Source organism: Manis pentadactyla, chromosome 6, assembly GCF_030020395.1.
Source record: "Manis pentadactyla isolate mManPen7 chromosome 6, mManPen7.hap1, whole genome shotgun sequence".
NCBI classification, from domain to species: Eukaryota; Metazoa; Chordata; class Mammalia; order Pholidota; family Manidae; genus Manis; species Manis pentadactyla.
The window spans coordinates 108,493,602-108,520,257 of NC_080024.1; the positions used below are offsets into that span (position 1 = coordinate 108,493,602).

The 26,656-nt window shown below is 40.4% G+C and overlaps 1 protein-coding gene across 2 annotated transcripts in view; it reads left to right on the plus strand.

Moving 5' to 3' along the window:
* Positions 1–26,656, plus strand: part of PIEZO2 (piezo type mechanosensitive ion channel component 2) — a 455,534-nt gene that overhangs the window by 381,161 nt on the left and 47,717 nt on the right. The window contains exons 25-34 of one of the 2 annotated variants that reach the window (XM_036880702.2): positions 395–560; positions 3,835–4,078; positions 6,473–6,569; positions 7,652–7,811; positions 11,606–11,695; positions 12,799–12,920; positions 13,967–14,038; positions 18,233–18,339; positions 19,545–19,643; positions 23,026–23,137. In XM_036880702.2, the coding sequence (XP_036736597.1) occupies positions 395–560; positions 3,835–4,078; positions 6,473–6,569; positions 7,652–7,811; positions 11,606–11,695; positions 12,799–12,920; positions 13,967–14,038; positions 18,233–18,339; positions 19,545–19,643; positions 23,026–23,137 (1,269 nt within the window). The remainder of the gene's footprint in view (positions 1–394; positions 561–3,834; positions 4,079–6,472; positions 6,570–7,651; positions 7,812–11,605; positions 11,696–12,798; positions 12,921–13,966; positions 14,039–18,232; positions 18,340–19,544; positions 19,644–23,025; positions 23,138–26,656) is intronic. The other variant, XM_036880703.2, reaches the window with a different exon arrangement.

Genomic DNA, 26,656 nt, shown 5'->3' on the forward strand with positions numbered 1-26,656 from the left:
AAAGAAAGCCAGAAATGTCTGCATCTCCCACATGTAAAAAGATAAAAAGGGGAAAGATGCTCAAATGGCCTCCTCAAAATTTTGGTAGGAGATAAACACGATCACATAAGAGAATCATAAAGGCTAGTAATAGCACCTGATCCTTTGACACCAATGTGCAGATAAAACCAGGACTCTCCACTGGGAGCCCCTGGATGCCTGTGGTTCCTCTTATATCCCCCATGGTGGGGACTTGGCCTCAACATTGAAATCTAGGAAGAATTGTGCCACGGACTTTGGGACCATGACTTACTTAAGAGTTGAGGAGCAGCTCATACCACGTGGGAACTGTTTCTTTCATTAGTAAACCCAGAAGAGCATTAGGTAGTTAACTGTCTGACCTCTGTCTTGCCAGATGACTTCATGCTGCTTCTGTGTGCCTCCTTACAAAGGCAGATCTTTGAGGATGAAAATAAGGCTGCTGTGCGAATCATGGCGGGGGACAATGTTGAGATTTGCATGAACCTTGACGCAGCCTCCTTCAGCCAGCATAACCCTGTACCAGATTTCATTCACTGCAGGTAACCACAGCTGTGCAGTTTCAAAGCCACTTCAGTGTGTGCATCTCAGTATTCGCTTCCACTTACAGTTCTCTCTGCCACCCTGGGAGGCTGACCAGCTGATTGTAACCATTAAGCTAATACATGTGGACAGGGGTGCTCATATCTCATAGTCTGAAAGCTGAGTCTCTGATTGTAGTCTCGTTTCTGTCTTCATCAGCATTAACCACGTTTTTTTATTGTTTCCCTCTTCTTCATACACAAACTGACTTGTGCCATAATACTGATTCCTGGTGCTACAGTAGAGATGGTCATCTTTATCTCCTGTCCCTCCTCATCATCCCCTGCCCCTCCTCTCATCCCATCCCCCTCCTCATCCTCATCCCCAGCCCTTCTTTGTGTCCCCATCCCCCTTGTCATCCCCCATGTGCAGTGGGCACCGAGGAGGGCTGGGGACCGCAGCCTGGCCTGTGCTGGGCTCTGCTGAGCACCGGCCCCTCCCTGGCCATGCGGGCTCCTGTATGGCATCTTTTCTTCCTCCACCATCCTCCACAGTCTGGTAACAGCTGATTTTGGCAGCCTGTCCCCTCCCAGGAGTTTGTGTTTAAGCCAAACTAAATCTCCTGCTATGCATGCCTTCTGATTTTCTGGGTTTTTCACCCAATGCCCACTCAATGGAGGGTGCTCCCATCTGCCACCCACCTCAACTCTTCCAGCCCCGTGAAGCCTTTAAGGCTCCTCTCAGCCACCTGCAGCCAGAGTCTGACAGCCTGTGGGGTCATGTGTACCTCTTGTACCCAGTCTGCGCTTTGTACTCATTATGGGGCCTTTCTGATCCTCACTAGTTAGCATCCACTCTCTAGAACTACTGGGAGGATCTGGTGTGAGGCTCCACATTTGTGCTCAGAGTGGAGACTGAGGTTTTAGATAAGCCAGTGAGACCTTCCACACCTGGCCTTTGCTCTGCAGCATCAGCGGCCCGTCGTGTTGGCACAGTGCTGTTAATTGTAGACCATACCTTCTCCCCCAGTCTAAGGTGAAGTTTTGCAACTTAGGGCAAAATGTGTAACTATTTTGTGCTTGTGCCCATTCCCCATCCTTGCAAATGGTTTTTGGCCTACAGTGGAGGCACTGACATGAATAGCTGGCAGTTCCTGGGTGCTGACTGTGCCAGGCTTTGTTCCACATGCTTCTAATATATGAATACATTTTACCCTAATGACCACCCAAACAGGCACTTGTATTATCCCCATTTTGTAAGTGAGGAAACTGAGCAAGGCTCTGAACCCAATCAATTTAGCTCAAAACCTGAATGCTTAAGCACATCTATGACTCTTGGCAGCATCAGAGCTTGATGTGTACTCAATAAACCAAAGGTGAATTTGCTTTAAGTGATATGCTATGTAGACTGAAAGGTTTTTTGCAAATGAAGCACTGCACTAAACACTAATATATGGCAGGGCTTCCATATTTGCTCCGCTCTTCTATGCTGAGATGAGCCAGCCCAGCTCATCCTTTTCCCTTTTGTGAAGGAAGAAAAAGAAGTACTCAAATCTGTGATGAACTTAACAAAAACCCAGATATCATTCAAAAGCTTTGTGCACCACTGATTTTAAAAGCCATCTTTTTTTAATTGAATTATTTCAAGCTTTTATATCTGTCTCTCAATTAGGACTGCCAGAAAAGACCTCCTCCAGAGTAACGTGTCAAATATGACAATCATGAGCAGGAAGTTAGTGACCACTTTGCTGTCAGAGGCTCACCCATCCTCCACCCGACTCCATGGGCACATGCTCCACAGCAGCCCTGGAAAGGAGCTGTCAGTGCCATGGCCACCCAGCCTCATCTGCTCAGGGGTCCCCAAGGCTCCTCTTCAGTGCTGAGTAACTAGTATTTTCCATGTTATCCTCACAAGCCTAGTTTTATGCTTTTGAACCCGAAGCAGGTTAAGTGCTCAGGAGTAGAGACCAGGGATCCTGGAGCAAGAATCAACAGTAGGCAAAGAAGGGGAATTTATGGAAAGCACACATTTCTCTAACGTTTTTACACACACACACACACACACACACACACTCAAAATGCCAGCAGGATGATTCCACTGGCTTTAAAGCACACACACCAGAAGGCTCTGTGGCCATTCTGACATTACATCCTAACTGAATCCCTGCCTTGGCCCATGATGGCCCTGAGGCACTGAGAGGTCCTGGCATTTCATTCATTCCCCTTTTGGGTATGAAGTCAAGGAAGGCTATAATATACTTAAAATTAATCATAACCACATGTAAAAGTGTTGAGTATTTCACTCTGAAATGAGTAAGCTCTGCAGTTCGCTCCTCTGACAGTGGAACTTCAGGGCACAACTCATTCCCTAACGCTGCTGATACTGTGCTCCCTGTTTTACCAAGAGATTACCTACTCCTCTTACCAAATAACAACTCATTAATCAAACAACTGACCCAGAATTGGTTCTCCCCAAACCTGGGTGGAGAAACAACCACAGCAAAACAGAGAAACTCCAATCAAGCAAATACAGATGGGCCTTGGCCTGCAGCTACAGCTCCCACCGGGGGCCGGTGGCCTAGGGAGGCTGGGGAGCCTCCAGCCGCTGCTGTGTGTTGCATGATGACTGACCCTGAATGCTGCCTCCCTGTCCATCAGAGAGCTCATAGCGAGGAATGGCTCCCAAAATAGGAGTCTTGACTCTACCCTATGTCCAAAGGATGTCCAAAGACAGAGTATTGGACAGAGCCTGTGAGCCCCACCGTGGTTGTGTCTGCTTTGTCAGAATCACTTCTCATCTGCAATTTTCATCTCTAGTAAAATTTTTGTATCTAACATGCATTTTTTTTAGCTATTAATTTCTACTTTGTTAAAGAGATTCCATTCTTGACTGTTCTTTGACTCCAGGGAGCACCTGTTTTCAGAATTCCCTTTGCATACAATTGCTTATGCTTCCTATAGAAAGAAAGAGAGGAATTTTTGAGTACTCAAATAGCAGGAAGAAAATGTTGCTGTTTGTGGGTAATTCAGCCCAAATAAGATGACAGTGAACATGCACACAGTGTTTTCAACAACGTACCTATTCACTCATCCATTACTAACTAGGTGAGGATTTCCTATAGACCAGACAGTGTTAAAGGGAAGATGAACGAAGAGCTCACAGCATGACTTGCAGAATGCTTCCACATAGAGTCAAATGGATGTTGTGAATGCTTTTCTGTATTAAAGTAGAATTCCAGACTTAACTGTGCGTGTCTGTGCTGTTGTCGCTTGATGGTTGGGTTCTGTTTTCCAGATCATATCTAGATATGTCCAAAGTGATCATGTTCAGCTACCTCTTCTGGTTCGTCCTCACCATCATCTTCATCACCGGGACAACCAGGATCAGCATCTTCTGCATGGGTTACCTGGTGGCCTGCTTCTACTTCCTGCTCTTTGGGGGTGATTTGCTGTTGAAACCCATCAAGAGCATCCTGCGCTACTGGGACTGGCTGATTGCATACAACATTTTTGTGATTACAATGAAAAACATACTGTCAGTGAGTGCCTCCCACTGTATAACACATTTGTGGTTTCAGTAAATGATCCATTCAGTGGTTATTAAAAGCCCCTGGCCAGTCACACTGCTCTCTTAAAAGCCCTAAATAAGATGCTGCAAACTCAGAGTTCAAGGGACCATTTGTGACTCTCCTTTGCCATATTAAGCAGAATCCTGTTTGCTCATTTCCACCATCTCAAGATCATAAGACAAGAGGATATGTATTGGTAGGAATAAATCCTAAAGTTTATTTTTAAATTAAATTCCATCCGTTCTGAGGAACAATGTGTCATTACTCCTACTTTGTGCTACAGAGAGGCCCTTTTATGAGATAAATCACACTGAATCTCTTCAAAAGTCATATCATGTTGGTTAAAAGCATCTTCGTACCTAGAAGGATTATGGAAGTATAAAATAAAATGAACATAGTTCTCTGTAACACCATGTGGGCTGGGACATGAGGTGGAATAGGCTGTTGAAGGCACAGGGTTTCACACACCCACAAGGCAGGCAGAAGAAGAGGAAAACGCAGCTTCCCGATTGCCTCTGAGCATAGGTGTCCCCCTAGGGTGCAGCACGGCCGGCACAGGGGTGGGGGAAGCATCACTCCCTGCTCCACGAAGGCCGGCCGTTCTGCTGCTGAGTATCCACATCCATATTCCAGGATGTTTTCCTCCTGACCAGGGAGATAACTCAGTCATCCTAGAGCCACATAAAATCTTTTAGGACACAAGGTCACCTTTTAAGTTATTTACTGTTTCAAAAAATGAAATAGCCTTTCATGAGCTGAAGGCGTTAATACATCTCTAGATGGTCCAAACTTAAAGTTAATGCTCGTGTCTTGTGCTCACAGGCTATATCTGATAGTGAATTAGAAGGGCAGTGATGGAGTGATTTCCTGCTTATTGCCTTCCTAGCTACTTAAAGATGACCTTGCTAGGCAATTCAATGGTGAAAGCATTGGATTTTTTTTTTTTGACACATACATTACTGTGTTAAGAGGTCTTGGAAAGCCAAGTCTGTGTAGGCATGATTATGTATCTGAATCATTTATTTTGTCTCCAGCCCCTTAAACTGTTAATTTTCTGGTTGATAGTGAAAGTGACTTTTATTCATCAGTTTTGCCCTACCAAAATTTATTTACATTTGGGATAATACTGAAAGTTGCTGCAAAGGGTATGAGACAGGATAGCAGAACACCATTTCATTCTAAAGCCAGTGGGAAAGAGAGGGCTTTGTTGCCAGAAGTTGATCCCTAGAGCCATTCCTGGAAAATGTATGGCTACAAAATCTATTCCTTCATTCGTGTATTCATTCTGTAAACCCGCTTTGCAGACCTGCTGTGTGCAAGGCTGTTCATATCTTGAAAAACGAGAGATAAATGTACTCAGGTGTTAGCCTAAGGAACTCGCATTCTAAAAAGGAAAATAGACCTACTTGGTGCTAATTATCCCACCATTTTAGGAAAACAAAACAAAATAAGAGTGCTTCATATCTTGACTAGATATGCTGGGGATAGGCTTCCTGCAGGCAGTGCCCCTTGAACTCATCAGAGCCTTGGAAACTAGATTGAAGGGCATCCAGGAAGACAAAGTGAGGAAGAAATTCCCAGCCTGGAGAACCTGAGAGACAGTGAGGCCTTGTAGGACTGAAAGAGTAGTTTGCAAAGCATGTTCCAGTGGGTGGGGGGCTTGTGCTGTTTGGGAGCAGATCCTAATTATATTCACATCTTCCCAGGAAATATACACAATTTAGCCATCACTGTTTTTGTTGGCTCACAACAGTTAATATGTGTTTAAACTTTCCCCCCTCAGAATTTGAACTTAATGTAACTCTGGCAAGAAATCAGTATTACGAGGCAACTGCATGACAATCAACAAAGAAGTTCCCTTTACCCAGAGAATTGGCCAAAAAATGCTCAAAACACATATTCCTTTCCAATGCTAAGGACCACCATGCAGCTTATGTATGTTTGTGATGATCTCCCGGTCAACAGCATAGGTTTAAAATGTCTGAACTTATGAGGAAATAACTCTACATAAATCAAAGTCCTGGAGTTTCTTGCTCAGCCATTTGCTGTCACAGTTTGGCTTGTACCTAAGATAGTCCAGGATTGCCTCTGTTAAAAGAGAGGTACTTCCAAATGCAGAAAACATCACACTACACCTCTCCTTTTCCTCACTTGATTGAGTTTCCCAAGAAATTACGGTGTTTCCAAAGCCCAAGAAATCAAGATCACTGCCCCAGGGAGGCTGAAATGCTAGGTACTGTCGGCACCTTCGGCAGCCCTTGGCCTGAGACTTTGTGAGATTCTGCACATATTTGGATCACAAGACAACCACCATTTTTTCTCAGTGCTGAGTTTTAGAATTTTCCTTTCCCATTTGTTTTTCAGATAGGAGCATGTGGATACATTGAAAAATTGGTTCAAAATAGTTGCTGGTTGATCCAAGCTTTCAGTCTGGCCTGCACAGTCAAAGGCTATAAAATGCGTAAGTGTGAAAAGCAAATTGGAGTGCAAGGACAGAGAAGGAAGGACAGTTGTATTGTTCTGATTTTAAAATGGGGCCAAAAAATGTAAATAAAAGAAAAAGGCAAAGGTCAGTTCGATCTCTGGATGGAGGCTGTAGGACATCGTGGATCTATCGTCCATAATTCAATTGTCTTGTGGCCCTACTCTAGACATCTTTGATCACCCTCTGCAGGCCTAGAGTAGCCCCCTGAACATTCCTGAGTCATGATGAGGACGGGTTGCAGAAGCCCACTCATGCCTGAGGTTGTTGCAGTTAGAATCTTGGGTCATTGAAATAACTCTGACTTCCAGGCCCTTCTCTCCTTAGAAAGTTCAGGGAATTCCAAACTCGGGACAACAGCTGGGACAAGTACCAGGGTCTCTGTAGTTAGACTCCCAGCAGGAGAGAAGCAGAAGTCCCATTTCCACCCCTCTGCCTCTTGCTCTAGGACCCAGGACAACAGCACACTTGGTCCTCCATGGTGCCCAGAATGAGGGCCATCTGACCATGGCACTCTCCCCACTGGGGCTTCCAGTCCAGGCTAGTCTCTGTGGAGGAGGAAGAGTCACTGGGCATTTGTTTTGACTTAAGATGAGTTGTGCAGTTAATACCTCTCCTCCTAATAGACCATATTGTCTAACTACTCTGCTGGTCACCCCTGGGTACAGCCCATTCCCCAAATAGGTATTTCTGGGTTTGTTTTTATTTTGTTGCATCAAAGCACTGCCTCTGACTTTGGGACTTACAGCCATTATTTCTCCATGGCCCTTGTCTGGGGGGAAATGGTTCCTTTCTTCCTAAGAGAGAAATACTCAGGAGCCTAATAGCAAAGAGACCCTCCTGCTCCTTATGCTGTCAGGAGTTCGCTTTGTGGTCAGTCATAGGAATCACTGTTGGCATTGGGTTTGAAATGTGTGGCCTTGCCACAAATAAATCCACTCAAAAGTGAGTCACTACTCTTTGGTCTGTGTGATTTTCTAAGCCTGATCATACCACAGATTGTATAGAATAACAATGAAAAGGGATGTTCAGTTTAATTTTTTTTCTACCTTTTTCCCCAGCTGATGATGATTCCTCATGTAAGCTACCCAGTGGTGAAGCAGGAATTATTTGGGACAGCATATGTTTTGCCTTCCTCCTGCTGCAGAGGAGAGTTTTCATGAGTTACTACTTCCTACATGTCGTGGCTGATATAAAAGCTTCACAGATTTTGGCGTCAAGGTAGGTCAGGCTGTGGAATCAAGCAGTTTCTCCTGAGAAACCTGTCTGGAGGTAATAGTGCACCGTGCTGTCTGCCTGAGCTTGCTTATAGAACCCACAAGAAATTAAGAATTTCCTTCCAGAAAAACCAGTCCCAAAAAGGTTTAGCACAAGGCCTTTAGGATCCAAATTAAAAAGAGCAACAGTGGGGCCCATGGTGCTGAGTCACACCTTGAAAGGAGCTGGGATGCTCCAGAAGGTCAAAGAGATACTGGCCGTCTAGAGCCTTCTCAGCAGGGGCCACCCTGACATCTGGCCTCGGTCACAGCAGTGGCATAGGCCCTGGTCTAGAGTCTAGTCTATCCCCACCCCTGTTAAGAAGAAACTCCTGAAAATAAAGAAAAACCTACTTCTCTCTTATTTTTCAAATGTTAGGTGGAAAGGAGTGTGCTAATTCAGCCTACTCTACACCCTTTTTACCTGCCTTTCCCTTATCCTTCCCTCCTTTTCAGTCTTTCCCCAACAACCTGATTTCCTCTTGTCTACATAACTGGTGTTATTTCATTACTACCTTCTCCTCCTTAGACTCCAACCTTCTTCCAGTTTTCGCCCCCAAACATGTAGGTTTAGGGGAAAAGACTGGAAGAGAACAAGGTGTTAAATGAGTGACGGTGAGCTGGGGGCCAGTGACCTGGTGCGTGAACCCCAGGCCACTGTGCTCCTCTCAGGGCCATTGGTCTTGCCCAGATCCCATTGGATCCATGATGCTAATCTGAGAAACATTAGCTTGCTCCATATGAAATTGCTAATGTCTGTAAAAGATACATCTCTGTTTATGCCACCAGTGTTCGTAGAGCCTATTCTCTTCCTGCCAGGACAAACAAAATGTTTACTTCAGAAGTTGTTTTATAGGGAGACAATTCCCAGCTGTTGTCAACTAACTTAAAGCCAAATAGAAAGAGGACCCGGCAGGAGACCTATTTTTAATCCAAGTAGTCTACTGTTGGCACTCACTATAAAGATGAACAATGGCTTTTTTTTATGTATGACTTTGGCCCTGGAACTTACCATTATAACTGTTTTTCTAATACCCAGAGCACCATATTCAAAGCAGAATTCAATGACTAATCCAGATAGTAAACTTATTTACTTATATAGCAGCTGGCATTTTTACTAATAAATAGCATCTTTTTTGTCTTCCCTTAAACATTTGATCCTTAGATGTCCAGGACATAGCAAGCCAGTATGTTTTTCTCAAAGTTCTCATAATTATTTAAAAAGCATATCTTTCATATTATAGAATCTGATGGCTTTGGTAAAGAGTATAGCTCATGCTTGTCAAAGAAAAGCCATATCTTAATAAGCATTGAACTCACAACAGAATTTCCAAAGACTAGACATACATTCATTCATTCAGTACCTACTCTGTTACATGGAAGGGGATGTTTGGGCACATACCAGTAGGTATGTGTTCCTTTCATACCAGTAGGGCGATGGGCACGTAACAAGCAATTAGAATGCAGTGTGCCTCGTGCAGTGGTAGGAGACATTTGGGAAGCTGTGGGATTGTATTGCGGTATGACCCACTGCACGGGGAAGGACGCAGGGCAGCCTTCCATTCTAAGCTGCAGGCCAAAGGATGAATAAGAGTGAGAGGAGGAAGGTAGGGGAGGCACCCTGAGTGAAGTTCCCAGGGGCAGTTTTCATGGAGGAATCATAAGAAGCTCAGAGTGACTGAAACACAGAAATTTGAAGATGAAGATAGTGAGTGATGAGAAATAAGCTAGAGAGGTAAGCAGAGGTCAGATTATCAGGTGCCTTGGCATCCATGTTTATGACCTTAGAAGTAATCCCACGCACAAGAGGAAGGCATTGAAGCATTCAAACAAGGGAGTGACTTCGCTGTATCTGCATTTCAGAAGCTCCCTCAGCTTGCGGTGTGGAGGATAGACTGAGTACAGGCAGGGCTGTAGGCAAAGGGACCGGTTAGGTGGCTGCTCTGATATCCAGGACAGGGATAATGGCAAGGCCCAGGATGGGATAAATTGGAGAGAGATTTAAGAGGTAAAATTGGCACAATTGGAAAGTTGATTGGGCGGAAGGGAGATGATGATAGAAAGGGAAAAGCAGAGGGTGATGTGCCTGGGATTCTGGCTCAATGCTAGTACAATCACAAATGTAGAGAACCTCAGGGCTAGACGGGGAGAGAAGGCCTACACTGTGGAGTTTGTAGGTCTCATGGGGCTGTGAAACTGAATCCACTGGGGAGGTGAGCAGGCAGTTGAGTGGACAGGTCTGGAGATGGGAACAGAACTGAGTGTCAACATTACACAGATGGAGCAGACAAGGGGTTGGAGTTGCCCAGAGAGAATGTGAATTTGAAGAATGAGAAAAGGACCAGGGGAGCACTTATACTTAAAAGATGGCCAGAGAAATGGGCTGCAGAGAAAGCCAGGAAGTCTGAGCCGGAAAGAAAAAGGAAAACTAGGATAGCATGATGCCTTAGGAACCTGAGGATGACTGTTCCAAAGTGGAAGTTCAGCAGATACAAAAAGACAAGACTGAAAATTGCACACTGAAATCAGTGACCTTGAGAGGTGGGGATCAAAGCCAAACACCAGTGAGCTGAGGTTGAAGATAATAGCTTGGGGACAGTGACTGCAAGATATTTGCCCATGCAGGGGCAGTAACATAAGGCTACTTAAGACTCCCAGGTGAACATGGGTTCTTTTCCTAAGATGAGAAAATATGAACACATTTATATGCTTACAAGCTGGATTCAGAAGCATCAGGAAGGTTGAAAATATGGGGAGAGAGGAATCATGTGGAGGATGGGGTCCCTCAGGCTGCAGGTGGGAAGGGACCTAAACACAGACAGGCTGTAGACAGGAGAATGTCACCTTTTCCAATGTCACAGGGAAGGGTGTCTACAGGACAGGTGGCAGACAGCTGAGTGAATTATTCCTTCATGACTTATGTTCTCTTTGGGAAGTAGGAAGCTAGTCATTTACTAAGAGTGAAAAACCCTTGACAGGCTTATGGATTTTAGAAAAGTGTAAAGAGTTTGAAATAGCTGCTATAGAGAAGCAGAAGACTTTCTGCAGAGCGTGGGGGGCTCACAGAGAGCCTGCCCAGTCTGCCCATTTGGCACTGTTGAAGACCCCCATCCAAGCCCAGGCCGGCCGCCCACCCCATGGCATTCCTACAGACATGGGACCTGCCAGGCAGATGTGACCAGGTGACAGTGGGACAGAGTTAAGGATATTAAGAGAGGTTGATGAGATCTATGGGGACCCTTAAATTAGTTTGAAAAATGTGAAAGAACAGAAAGGAGGGGATGGGTAAAAAGAGGAACACCAAAGAGGCAGAGACTGGAAATCCCTCGGATGGATGGAACTGAACTCCAGCTCTGCGTGTTTCCTTAAGGAAGCCCAGCCCACTCTGTCCCCTTGCTCACTGAGTTGCCTCCCAGGACAGCAACAGGAAGGTCAGGTGGGTGAGCGCTGCTGAGCTACAGTGCTCTGAGGGACGGGAGTGAAGAGCGTGTGCCTTCTCATGCCCTAGGAGACCACCCTTCTCCCTTGACTGATCTCCCATGCTGTGAACAGCCCGTTCCCTCCCAGGGGAGGCTGGGCCAAGTTCATCTGCTGGGAGGGGGCTTCTGTTTGGGAACTCGTGACTCCCACTCCCAGCCAGGCCACTCCAGTCAAGGCCCTGAAGAGAAACGCTTTCTAAACCTTAGCAACATTTTCAGCAGAAAGCAGGTAACAATGGTAGAAATACTGATGTATTCTGTGTTTTCAATTTTTCTTTAGAGGAGCTGAACTTTTCCAGGCCACAATTGTAAAGGCTGTAAAGGCAAGAATTGAGGAAGAGAAAAAGTCAATGGACCAGCTGAAGAGGCAGTAAGAATGCTCTATTTTCTCTCCTTTCTTTTAATTTGGTTTGTGTGATTCCATTCAGCTGGCTCTCAGCTTCCACAGAGCCTCAACTTCCTGAAAAATCCATTTGTGTTCATGTTCACAACGTCCTGGCTATTTGCTCCTATGTCAGGTTGGTGGCTTATGGATTTGAGGAACCTCAGTTGGCTGGACTGAGAATGGAAGCAGTTTGAAAGAAAGACAGCTGCACTGTGGTGGAAGGGGAGCATCTTGGATAAGACTGGGTCAAATCCCATTTCAGGTTGGGACTGAACTTGAACATTGAACAAGTCATTCAAATTCTACAAATATCAATTTCCTATTTTAAATTAGGACACACAATTCCATCTGGGTTTTTATAAAGATTAAATGAGTTAACAAATGAGACAGGGTCTTCCCTGGACCTCAGCTGTTCACTACATTGGAGTAGGTGTTCACTACATCTGTGGATTAAGGGAATAATTGGGAAATAGCGTTTCAGTATTACAGTTTCTGCATAGTTAGCCTTCCTAAATAAGCAGATAAAATAAGAGGCATTAAATCAGTAATTAAAGACGTAATAATACTTTTTTCAGAACAACTAAGAGATTAGATTTGAAATAGAGAGGAGTGATATGATCCAAGAGAATACTTACGAACATTTGAGGAATAATTTGCTACTTACAGAACAGCTTTCACACTCATAAAGATTGTCGTTTGATCTTCACAACTATGTGAGATTGACAGATACTTAAAAAAAACACGGATGCAGAAGCTGGGAGAATAAAGGACTTACATTTCATAATATGCTGTGTTCAGAATGACTGGTACAAAGTGTGTGTGAATGTAAAGTATTGCTTATCACACTTTAATGTAATTATTATTGATCATATTATTCAGACTAGCATCAATGTAGTGAAAAATAACATGGGTTCTTAAAAAAAAAACAGGGGATGCTTGTTGCTAATAAGAAACCATTCACAAGTTCCAAACATTGACCACTTTGTCCACAGTTCCAGCTATACTCAGCTAAGTGCAAACCCAAAGCACTGGCCTTCTAGTAACTGTGGATGTGTTCTTGGCATTGTGGCTGCTCTTTCATTTTACAGGATGGATCGCATCAAGGCCAGGCAACAGAAATACAAAAAGGGTAAGGAGAGGATGCTGAGCTTGACCCAGGAGTCAGGGGAAGGCCAAGACATCCAAAAACTCTCTGAAGAGGATGACGAAAGTATGTCGAGACATTTCCCTCCTATTCAAGTACCCTGACATTGATTAATAGCATGATATTGGGTAGGGCTGTGAAAGAACATATTTTTTCATTCTACCAATATTATCAATGTGTTTTTTTTAACTTAGCAAGTTTTACCTTCCCATTGTGAATGAAATATGTTTGTTTCATAAAGTACATGTTTAATGAATCTATGATTTTAGAACCTCTCCTCTTCAGCAAGGCAAGTTTAATCATTGACCTACCTTCTGTTTCCAGACATGTGTATCTGAACAAAACAGGCATGAATTTGCTAGTTTGCTCCTTAAAGGTTCACATATGCAATCTACTGTAGTCTTTGATAAATTTTATACAAAAATGAAAATATGTGTAAATGCATATTTAATGTGGTATCTGAATAATGGTAGTTAACATATCACTCAGTTATTGTCTTCCAATGAAACTTCAGATGAAATATATGTTTATTATATCTAATTATAGATTTTTTTATATCCAATTAAGTTTAAAAGAACATCTTACAGATTTTTTTGCATGCTTTTCTATTTGAAGGGAGGGAATGGAGGAATAATGCATGATATTTTTCAATATGTACTATTAATCACCAGTAAATTTATATTTTTCCAACCATGCATTAAAAAAATCACAAGAAAAATTTCTGGGTATTGAAATATATGCATTTTAACAAATTGCATGCCACTAAATTATTCTATAAAATTTGGGTGGTGCTTCTTTTCTGTTAATTGAATGGAAAATTCAATGTGAGATGCATTTTCGGCAGATAATCCCTTCTTTTTTTATCTGCCCTCAGTTACTAAAAAGAAAGGGAAAATGTGGCATAATGTTAGTAGAACATTTAGTATTTATCTTGTGAAATCAACTGCTCATACATGTAAACTTTTCAGATTCAGTGTAAATTCCTTTTCCTGACCTCTGATGTATTTTTTTGCAACGTATCTAGATTTTGACAGTTGAGTTGTTAAAGCTTGGTTTTCAAAATTTGTTTTCTCACTTTATAAGAATTAATATTTGGACATATTTTATTTTAGGAGAAGCAGACAAACAGAAAGCCAAGGGCAAAAAAAAGCAGTGGTGGCGGCCTTGGGTTGATCATGCTTCCAGTAGGTTTTCTCGATCCTCTTACAATTTCATCGATACTAACCCTTATATCCTTGACCAGAATTCAGGCGGCCCTATGACCTGTGTGTTCCATGCATGGTTTGATTCTTGTGACTTGATAGGGGGTCAGAGGATGAGAAAATGGTGATGGAAATGGGTCTCTGAGCCCTCTAGATGGAATCTTCCAGAGAATTCACCTGATTACCACGCTGGCTAAAGAAAGCCAAGCGCATGGCTTACATACTCCTGAGCGCCATTTATGGCTCAGAAAGGAAAGAGCAATTGCTACCACTCCCCGGTTCTGAGGCTAAGAGCTCTGCTGATAGGTATGTTTTATGGCAGAAAACCCTTCTTAAAAGTGTGTTCCAGCTCCTCCTGGGACTCTGATTTAAGGGTAGTCATGATGTGCAAAGTGTTTGTGACTCTCTTTGTAAAGCACTAGGCATCAGTGCCAGTGAGCCTCTCCTTTCCTCATTCCCAGGGCTTTAATTTTATTAGCATGGAAAGGTTTGGGGAAATTTATTAAATATAAAGGTAAGGATAACTTAAACTGCATTTATGTTCTCACTCTGTCTCCTCCCAGTTTCAAATGCCCAGCATGTGGCATGGCCTCTGAGCTACTTGTGACCTATTAAGGCCAAAGTCAGAGAGCGTTTTTTGAAAAGCAGAACTTGTTAGCCAAATAGAATTAGTGCATTTCCCTCTAATCATAAAAGAGAATGAGGAGATATGGAGCTCAGTGGCTATATTTGTTCTGCTTAGCAAAGGAAACATCAGTTGTTATTGGCCAGTAGTATTATAATGGAATGATCCATTTCAATCTGGGCCCCCTTAAATTTGGTATAATACTGAACAATTATTAGTTATATTGCAAATTATTTGTAGTGTCTCAGTCTCTATGTCTTACACAGTGTCTTGATAACTGTAGCTAATGTAATGGACAAGAAACATCACCCACAGCATTATAAGTGGATGGGAAGGTCCTTGCTAATAGCATATTCAGAATTCTAGACAATCAAGTTGATCAGAATCTTTGCCCATACCTAATTCTTAGTGTCACTTAGATCTGGTATTGGCTTCTCTCACCCAAGAAATAACTTTCTAAAGTCAGCAAGTCAGCTTAAGGAAGAAATATTCAAACTTTTCTCAGTATACATCAGTGTAATTAAATTCAATCCTAAATACTGCATTTTAGCATTATGGCAGAAAAAAATCCATGAGTTATAAAGAATTTCATCTTATTCACTTGCTAAGTCAAAAGACAAAGATTCAAGTTGAAATTCTGTGTGACTCTGTTTTATTGTCCATTGGCATGTTCGTCATGCTGACAGTGTGGTGTGCATTGTAAGCCTATTTCTATCAAGTCACAAGTAAACTGTGTCTTTCTGTTTTTAAAGGGCCCTTTGCTGGTTTAGAGAGACCTATCCATTTCAAAATTGTGTCATACTGAACGTTTTGTCCCATCACCTGGGGTAAACTCCCATTGAAAGCATTGTGGTTGTCTTTCCTTTTCTCATCTAAACATTGCATTTTGGAAGGAATTGGATATGGTCTTTGATAATCATCTTACAAGTTGGTAATGATTTGAAGAGCTTCCTGTGAAGATTATTGACTTTAGATTTTCTGGTTCATTTCACCCTCATTATAATATCAAGTTCTTGAAAACTGGTATTAAATTAAACGTGCCTTGTTACAATACCTTATGGTGCAATAATGCAGGGATGTGTGTAATTCATAGTTTGGAATCAGATACTGACTGTGGTGTTAAAATTTTTCTACAAAACATATTTCCTTTTACAAGCTCATGAGGAAAGGAAAGGAAGGAATATGTGGTTTATTTTTTAGATTATGATATTTTACGAAAGTTCTCTTTAGGTCTGGAGGCCCTTTATTAAAAGCCCTTATTCTGATCTCTTGAGACACTGGGCTTTTAAATATTTCTTGGAGGTGTGGAATGTAAAAATAACTGTACTTGGAATTCTCTTGTGTAAATCTATTGACAATACAACAATGTTGCTATGTTGCACATATTATTGGTAAGCAATCAAGATCTTGACGTGGTCTGCATGTGACAGATCTCGTATTTCCATACCTATGTGCACACATACAGTTGCATTATTGCTGTTCAATGATACCTTCCATTCCAGCGTAGTATGTCTCCTTGTCTACTCAGCACTGCCTGAATCGATGCCAAGCCTTACTTCATCATTAAATATCTGAAATAAAGGGCCAAGTGTCTGGGGATACAGGTGGCTGGATTTTAAAAGTTATTTCTCATTGAGTTCAGCAACATTCATGATCCGTGTGTGGACACAGGCTAGAGGCAGGATCCCTATCTAAATGAACAAACGTATATGTAAAAGCTTCTCCACTTCTTATTAGCTGGTAGCACTAGAGAAAATTTTCCATTGTCCTAGTTTTATTTCAGTAACATTTTATAAAGGAATAGGTGACTTTTTAAATATTTCCTTCTTTTTTTAATGTGTTAATTCTACTTCTCACACATAAATTGGTGAAGTTTTTTAAATGATATAATTAGTGCATGACTGCTTGAGATGAAACATATTTGGGCTCACAGTCTCCATGTGCATAAAGTTATAGAAGGTATGATTGAATACAATTTAAGCTATTGTTGATTTTAGAGCCTATAATGAGGGTAAAATGCTCAATCTTGTAATACTGTATTTTTACCACGTGACCATGTGACATCAAGTCCATGTGACTTTCCTGCAAATCTCTGAGCTTACATAAAAGCATTACTTTAATGGTCTTCCTTACTGTCAAATGTAATGCTGTAACTTTGGTTTGTTCTTGCTTATCCCTACGTTGTATCCCTACTACTGCATTTATTTCCTCAGGCCTGGACTGAGTACTCCGGACCTGGCTCTTTCTTGAAAATACAAATGACAAATTACAGTGCTTCTGTTCAAGGATATAAGGCCCAATTCATTCACTCTGTTTCTTCATGGATGGAGGCTTCAGATACATCTGAAATCATGGGCAAAATTATTTACTTTTTGACCATGTTTAGTGATATTTGAGCAACGAATTTTAAACAAGCCAAGGTATTCCATTACCTTACAATGGATAAGTCCAAAAGATAACTGAAGACATGTTATGTCATCCAAAAGATACCTCAGCATTTTAAAACTTAAATATAACTTGAAAATATTGATATGTGTTTTTTCCTGTAATGGTACAGTTCTTATACCATCAGAAATGTATATGCTGGGTCTCTTTTCCCTGATAATTTAAAATAATGTATGAACCGATAAAGACTGGATTCTATATATTTTTTACCTCGCTGGGCATTTTAGCTTTCTCTGCCCCCAACTCTCAACACAGCAACATGTTCTTGCAGGGAAAACATCAGGCAGGCAAGGACGAGCCATATGATCTGTGCTTGGTGACATAGTCAGCGCAGTTCTCAAAACCCAGTAAGCGACTGGGGAACCCCTTGCTGACCAGAAGCCTGACAGTGCCAAACTACGGACCATGTCTGCCATGCCTCGGTCTTTCCCTGCTATGTGTGGGAACAGCCAGAGCAGTGTTGGTGGTGTCTTTGTGGGTCTATTTTTTTTTTCAAGTAACCTGCCCACTTCCTCCTCATGCCAATGTGTTATTATTTTTAACTCTTTCAAATGTCTTGCCATATATGTTATGTCCCTTATGTCGCATGTGTAGAAGCCAGGTCTGCACACTATAAAATGAAGTAGAAGTTTTGGTGACACTGGTTCTGGGTCCTGAACCATCCTGACCGGCTTTTCTGCAATAGTCTGGACCCATCTGGGCAACCCTCAATCCTCCACTTGACTTCGGCCTTGCCTAAAGGACCGAAACTGCTGAACTGTGGAGCAGTAATAGTTTTCAGTTATTTTGGTCATCTTGGTGACAAAACCCTTTGCTGAGGAGTTGATCTGATGCCTTGGCATAGTATTACCCTGGGAAGGAAGAAATTACCAGACGCGCCCCGTGGTGGCCAGGTCCCGCCAGTGGCAGAGACAGGCCCGGGCCCCGCAGACCCGGGCGCCGCCAGCCCAGATTGAGTCCCTCCGCCTCTTGTGTTTTCCTCCCAACCAACATCTCTTGCTCTGGGCCTTCTGTGGACTCATGTATCTTTGGGGTCGTTTCATTAATAAGCCCTCAATGATCTCATATCTCTTTCAAGAAATAAGTAAATATTTTGTTTTGCTTAGTGGTCAGGAGTGGAGATTATTACTTGTTCGAAACGGATAGTGAAGAGGAGGAAGAGGAAGAATTAAAAAGGGAAGACGAGGAACCTCCGCGAAGGTCCGCGTTCCAGGTAATCACGGGGCTGGGGCGCCACGGCCTGGCTGGGCGAAGGGCTGTTCTTCTCGCCAGGCCTTGACGGCAGGCCTGGACTGCACGGCCACACAGGCCACAGCCCCCAGAAGCCTCTGATTCGCGTCTGGAGCGTGTATTCCTCGCTAGGCTGTCACGTGCACGCTCTCCGCGTTGTCAAAAAATTTTCTGACGCTATAAACAGAAAAATAGAACTCCCTTGGGTGAACTTTAGTTTTCTGTTGCAAGTATGAGGCAAAGAAGACTTCTCTGGCGTTGCTTTGGACTGCTCGAGAGGACTTAGGTTTTGATATGTGAAATAGTTGATCGTGAAAATAAGATAACTTGCTTTGTTTTAAAACAAATGATTATTTAAATGTTACTCCAAATTTTTAAAATCAGTTTCACTTGTATTGCTAACCATTTGAGAATTTATTGACAGGATGAAAATATCTCACTCACCCAGTTCTGATTTTTTCAGCCTTAACTGCCTTTTTTTTCAGAACCTGTGGTGTCATTCTTAGTTCTGTAGCTCACCAGCCTAGGATAGGGTATACAGTGAATGTCTAATTAATGCTGGTTGAAAATGAGAACTGCATATGGGATGAAGGCTTGATATATATTTCTTTTGCAAAGGAGCTACATACTAGGACTGTTATTTCCCATTTGTTATACTATGAGGCACACAGAAGTATACCCATCTAGTCACATGATATGTACATGAAAAGGCCATTGGCAGTTTTCTGGGTAGGTCTTCTCCAGCTGGCAGGTCATATCCACCCATCTTCCTAGTGAAATTGAAAAGCTGAATTAATCACGGAGACACCTTGCGCTGATGCTCTCTCCCTGGCGCCACTGCTGCCTGTATTTGTTTCTTGATGACTGTGTCTATGACCGTGTCTGCGTGCGAGTATGCAGCTGGCTTGGCAAATACTAATGACTTGACTTCATTTTATTCTAATGAATTTTATTCTAACCATCACTCATCATGTTGCAAAGGAGAGAACATGATCATCCTCTGTATTTTTGTGGATTATATATGCAATGACTGACAATTTTCTTTATTCCTACCTTACAAGCATAGCACATTTTATTCTAGCTTCAATGATTAGCATTGAATGTACAAACTCATGCTGATGTCATATGTCAAATTATTGGTTTTTGGTTTTTTTCTACTAATTACTCTTGCTTTGTCCTTCTTTGTAGAGAGCTATTGGGAAGTTTGCGTCAGCCATTTTAGCCTTGCCCAAGTCTGTCATTAAACTTCCCAAAACTATTCTTCAGTATTTAATCAGAGCTGCAAAGGTACTTGATGTTTTACTGATGTGTGGTGTGTGAGCCTTTGCTCCATAGAACTTTAGACAAGCAGACCCCTGTTGCCTTAAATCTGCATTTTCCCTGTTCTATAGATCATACAGTGAAGGAATTATAAAAATTTAGGTATTAGGCAAACTTTTCCAAAAAGAGTTTTGAAAGGCCAATTTTCTTATTGTTGACTCTCATTTTTCAGTTGACCAGAGCCTATCAAAACATAGAAAGAGAAAATGCAGACACATCTACTTTTTGTCTTTCTCATTGTTTTGCCTATGTCACATCCAATTTTGAAAGGGTCACATCTGGTTGCATGCATCAGTTATATGTATAAAAGGTATGATAATTTTTCTCAGGAAGCTGGTAAAATTATGAGTAAGCTAATAAAATACTCGTTTTGCTCCATCTCCTATTTGGCTTCCTTTTAAGTCCCCATCTTCCTAAATTGGATCTCCTCTCCCCTGTGCTCTTCTGTATTGAGTCTGTCTCCTCAGGAGGCTGTGCCATGTAGACAGGCTGTCCGTCTCCTCACCCCACATCATCAGTGGTAGTAGGAATAAATGGAAAAAAGCATTTGTTAATTAATGCACAACAGAAATTATCCATCTACCTATGCTGTAGTCACTTCATTACTGAAAATCACAGATAATGTATTATTATTCTTGTTCTTTATGGGAAGCTGTTTCTCCTGACTTAACCTGACATAGGTACTTAAACCCTTGGGTCTATAATTATGTTCAAATGGTAAGCAAATGATTTGGATAGTGAGGGAAACCACATTTTACCTGGGGATTTAAATTCTGGTTATTTAAATTCAGCAGGTACTGTGGAACCTGAAATTACATATTTCTCTCAGCTCCCAGGTGAAGCACAGCTTCTGGTCCACCTTGAGTAGCAGGCTTTCGATCTCTGGGTTTCTTCCATGTTTAAAATGCCAGGATTCTGATTTTTAGATTAGTATTCACTGTTGCCACTTCCCTAAGATTCTTTTTCTTTTCCCTTTGATGACTATCAGATGAGTCTTTCCACTCATAGTTAAGCATTTATATGAAAGATTGCAATGTAATTATCCTCCATCTAACTTTAAGGAAAAAAAACTTCTTACAGCCAACATAAAGAAAGCCTAGATCACACCTGAAATCAAGGACAGTTTATGAAACATAGCTAATTTCAGTTAGGGATCTCCACTTCAATGAAGTTCTCTCCTATTTTAAAAATTAAATGCTTTTTGCAGTAAGTTTTTAGTAAAATGAGTCCCATTTTCCCCTAATACATGTGATGACATTTAAGATACAATCACTTAATATATAATCAAAGAAAACTGGGGATACATGCTAGTGGCAGTGACACTTTGGAAAGCTGAAGGTCATCTATGTACATTTTCATGTAGTTTTCTCCTTATGGTTAATGGTGCATGTGCCTAATTCCCCAGAGAAACCCATGGAATTGGGTAATAGTTACAGCTACATGTAAGAATTAAGAAGTTTTTGTAAGAAACTTCCATTTCTTGACTAAGAATTGGGATGTTTCTCTTACTCCTTCATTATTAATTTTTTCCTGAAACAGTTGGACTGACCCTCTGTCAAATGTTGCTGGAACTATAAAATGTTTGTATTTCTAAGCATCAACATTAGACTAATTCACCTACAAATAAAGACTTGTCATGTGATTCTGTCTTCCTGCCTCATTTCCCTATATTTGCATTATCTAAATCTCATCTCCGTGAGAGAGCACTAATAGGCTTAACCTTTAGGGATCATATGAAAAGCCAGGAGCTCCCTTTCATAAAGCAAAATGCTAAGGCACTTACCCTTTTGACAATTCTATCCTAAACGCCCCCTTCTCTTTCTCCTTCTCACCCTTCCTCTTGGGGGTTTCATTTTTCTTCAAAGCAAAAGGATTCCTCTGACTTGTGCACCTAATACATAGACAAATCCTGAACTAGTTTTTATTTTCTATGTTTGGGATTCTTGAGTTATTTTAAAGCAATATTGTAGTCAACATTTTTTAAGGGAAATGTCACCATATGTTGCTCTTAAGCCTGAAATTTTCTTGTGCTTAGCAACTCAGAGTTTTTTAAAGAATTGATATTTTGCTGAAGCAAATTTGCTTATTAATGTCCTAATCATCAAAGATATTCTTGATGAAATTCCCAATTAACATGCTCAGTAAATATCTTCCATCAGTTCCTTTATTTGATCTTTACCCCTCAAATTCCAGTTCATCTCATTTTTCAACATGTCTTGGCTTAAAATAAGGTACATTTTTTGCCCCCTGGGGTTTATTATTCATAAATAATACAGATGTTACATGTGTGTTAATTGCCTTTAAGATACAGATTTCTCCCAGTGAGAAAAAGAAAAAATGCTCTTCCTTATTAACCTGTGACCTGTATATTTCCATCTAATGAAAAATTGAATCCGTCTTTATTTTTACTGATATGACAATGCCAGTGGCTTGCTTTTACCATGTTTTTCAAAGATTTTGGAAATCTGAGAATAATATAGAATAAAATGGTTTACAAGCACCCCAACAAAGCATTCCTTTATCATCATAATGAAAAACCCAGCTTCTCTGAGACACAAGTGTATTTGTGGGTGCATGACAAGCATGCCTGCTTGGCTTCCAGATTATAAACGGCTGACTTTATATATCAAGGTTTTCTTTTTGTTCCTTCTGCATGACTTGGGACACTATTGGTGGGTGGGCTATTCAAAATTCCTCTATCATTTTACCTGTTAAAATAAAAGAATGCAACTATTTTCAGCTCTTGAGTGAGAATGACAAAAGGCAACCAAAGGAACCACCGTTTTCCTTCTATCCCCCTGTGGAATAATTCCTTAGCCTTAATACTACATTATTTTTCCTCTCCAAATATTAATCAATCTACAAAGCCCTTTCTCAAGTTGCTGGTCTTAGCTGTTAATCACAAGGGAGAATATCAAATGTGCAAAAGTGTTTTCCCAAAGTAAATGAGTAAAAGATTTTTTGTTTTTGACTCAAAGTTTATTTGTGACTGAAAAAAACTACTCTAGTAATACTTAAGGAGGAATCCAGCTTATTCCAGTTGTGTGTAATGCAAAAGAATCCGTAACTGTCACAAATGGTGGTGGTAGGTGGGGACTTGGGAGAAATGGTGACTTTTATATACCCAAAGTATCTCATGATCATGACACCAAATGATGTATTTCCCAACGTTGTATGTCATGGTAATGGAAATAACACAGGTCAGCTCAGAACACTGAGGGGTATGGGAAGTTTAGGATGTGTTGGGAGAAAAACATATTTCCAAAAGTCAGGTAGCTTGATGTTGGTCCCTTTTCTTTTAATTGAAATTATTAAGAAGCCAAAAAATAATTGAACTTTCTCCCTTCAGTTTGTTTACCAAGCCTGGATTACTGACCCTAAAACAGCACTCCGACAGAGGCGCAAAGAGAAAAAGAGGTCTACAAGAGAGGAACAGAAAAGGAGAAAAGGATCTGGGGAGGGTAAGTTCTGCGTTGGCACAGCAGGCTCCCTCCCGCGCCCTTGTGTCTGGGCCCTAGAACTGAAAAGAGGGACAACAAAGGACAGACACTTTGCAGGAACAACATTCTTAAATTGCAAAGAGTGCAAAGAGTTTGACCTGTCCATAATTACTTGTGTCTGACACTTGGAATAAATACACATGAATTTAAGTGAGGATACATTTTATAAAATGAGAAGACAGAGACACTCAAAATAAACTCAAAGAGAATAAAAGGAAAAGGTTAATTTTTTTAGGTGGATGTTAAGTCATAAACAAAAAACACAAGACCTGATCATTAAATAATAAGCTGTTCTTGGGAAAATAATAAGATGTGTCTTTTGAAATTTTATCAAAAAAGAAAGGAAAAACATGCTTAAACAGTACTCAAGAACCAAAAGTGGAACATAACTACTACTACTATATCCAACATTATAATAGTACATTTGAAAACATACAATAGGAACACATTTCTAATGGGGAAAAACATCAAACTACAACAAAAACAAAGTTAAAGTGCAAGTGGGCACCAAGGAAAAATATTTTCAGTCTATATATCAGACTAAAAGAGTAGCCTGGATATACAAAAAACTAAAAATCAGTAAAAGAAAATTCAACCCAATAGATGAAAGGGTACAAAAAACAAACAGATCAGGAAATAAAAATGGGTAAAGGAGCTCACCTTCACTAGTAATATGTGAAACACAAACTAAATATTTTTACTGTTTCTTGTTTACCTATCAGATTGGCAAGAGCCTAAACATTTGATAATATCACTGTTTAGAGCTAGTGGGAGATAGTGTTTTTGTACACTCTGAGTGGTTAGGAAGTAGTGCATCCACTTAGAGCAGTGTGTCAATATCTATGAAAATTCTAAGTGCACTTATCTTTCTACAGATCAATCTCACTTCTCAATGTGTGGCTTAACCTGCAGCAATATTTGCACATGTGTGCAAGGCTCATGTCTAAGAATATTCATCAAATATTATTTGTAAATAATAAAAACTTGGAAACATCCTAAGTGCCCACATGAAGAAGACAAATCAAGCAAATTATATTACCAATATATTATGGAATATTATTCAGTAGTTTAAAAGAGAGGGAGGTGTTACTTTGAACTGACTTGAAGAACAATTCCTGACATATTGTTAAATGAAACACAGGTTGCAGAACGGCACACACATTAGGAAACCATTTATGAAACAAGGAAACCAAAGTACCTCAAGACAGTATTTTGCATTTTTAATGGGTGCGTAGAATAGTGTAAAATGCAAGAGAAAGATCAGGAAAAATACTTAGCAAATTAATGACAGTGGTTACTTCTGGGAGAGGGTGGAGAGACTGAGATTAAGGGGTAGAATAAGAACTATAGGCTTATCTGTTCTGTTTTGGTTCTTTATGGAGGTATAGATGTGAAATTAAAAATGTATTCTAAAAAGAAAAGAAAAGGAAAACATAATTTCTAATGGAACACTAATTGCAAAACCTCTCTCCTTTTTTACCATTCTGCTCCCTGCTACCACCTGTAGCTTTTATTTTATTTTACTCTATTGGTTTAAAAAGACAAAAGTAAGTAAGCATGTCTAATATAACAAGTCAATTGTAAAGACACAGATGTACAATCTGCCTTGAAAACCCATCCTCTGAGGTGCCAGATCCTCATGGTATGTTGTGTTCACTTCCAGTCCTGCCCATGCCCATATGTATGTGCCACGTTTCCTTTGTTTTTCTAAAATGGCTCATACTATATAAACTGCTCTTGTATGTTCATTGCTAGTGTATCATGAACATTTCTGCAATTAAATATTTATGAAACTTCAGCATCCTTTTTTAATAGCTGCAGAATATTCTATAATATGGATATGCATAATTTATTCAACTATTCCATCACTAATGGACATAAAGTTTGCTTCCAAATTTTTGCCAGAATGAGTAATGCTATCATAGATTTCCTTGCACAAAAATTCATATGTAGTTGTGTGTGTTTATATATATATATATATATATATATATATTTAAACGCATAGCAAGAAGTCAGGAAAAACATACACTTTGCACAAAACAGATTATCAAAAGTTGGATTTCTAAGTTAAAGGGTGTGTCTATTTTTACTTTAATAAATATTTTCCCCCAAAGTGTATAGGAACTTACACTCCTTTGTGAAAGATCCAGGAGTATCCATTTCCCTGTAGCCTTGTCCCACAGGATATTATTACTCTATTACTCTTGTTATTGTTTGTCTTTCTCAGGAATGACAAATGGCTTCTATTTCATTTCAATTTTCCTAACTAATGAGAATGCACATTTTTTATTTCATATTTCCTTGATACTTTGTAGTTCCAAATCCAAGATTTAAGCCTTTTACCACTTTCCACAATATCATTCTGTTGGTTTGTTTGTCCTTATTAATTTAGAGAATATTTATATTTTGTGGATATTATCCTCTTTTCACATGGTACAAATATTTATTTTCCAATCTGATGCTTATCTTCTAATTTAGTTTATAGTATATGTTGTCTACACAATTTTTAATTGTTTCTGATGTCAAATAGGTTCAAATTTATTTTTGTAGTTCTTAGGTTTCCATCTTGTTTAAGAAAGTCTTTCCCCTTAAATATTATGCAAATGTTTGCCTATACTTCCTCCTAATTTTATTTGTATTTTGAAATGTTTTATTATTCTATGAAGTAGAGACCCAGTTTCTTTTGGATGGACAGACAGTTATGCTATCCCTGTTGATTAAATGATTCTTCATTTTTCTATTGAATTGGAATGCTAGTTTTGTCACTGTTAAGTTCCAATTTAGTCTTAGCTATTTCTGGACCACTGTCCTACTATCTAGTGCTGAGCCAATGTCATATATTTTTAAGTCCAGCAGCTATAGAGTTAGTTTTACTATTTAGTGTTTCAGACTCCACTTACTATGCCCTTTTCTTTTTTCAGACTTGTACTTGCTTTTCTCAGACATTTGTTTTTCCAAAATCACTTGACCAGTTCTAAAAATGTGTCCTTTAGTCATCTTGTTAATATCTTATTACTTTGTATCAAGAAGATTATTTCATGTGCAGATCACCACTATTTACCTACAAATCAAAGACAGCAATAATTTAAAGATAATGGGACTTAAATAAATGCTATTTATTCCTTTAACGAATATTTGCTCAGCACTTTCTTCGCATAGGGAATCATCTCTTTTTAGGTCACTCCCACACAGATGAAGCTGCCCTTCCAAAGTGGCAGGTGCTGTTGTAAATGCTTCCTGTGCAATAACTCACCTGATGTTCAGAACAGCCCATTTTATTCTCCCTGCCCTACAGATGAGGAAATGAGGTCCGTGAAGGAATTTGCCTAAGGTCACACAGCCATCCAAGGAGTGGTGGGTCTGGAATTCCTAACAGGCATCTTGTCTCTAGACCCTTCTAACTTACAAGCAGGGAACACAAGTATAGGGGAAAAAATCCCTAATAATGTAGGAACTGCAGAAGGCCATCTAAAATATAAG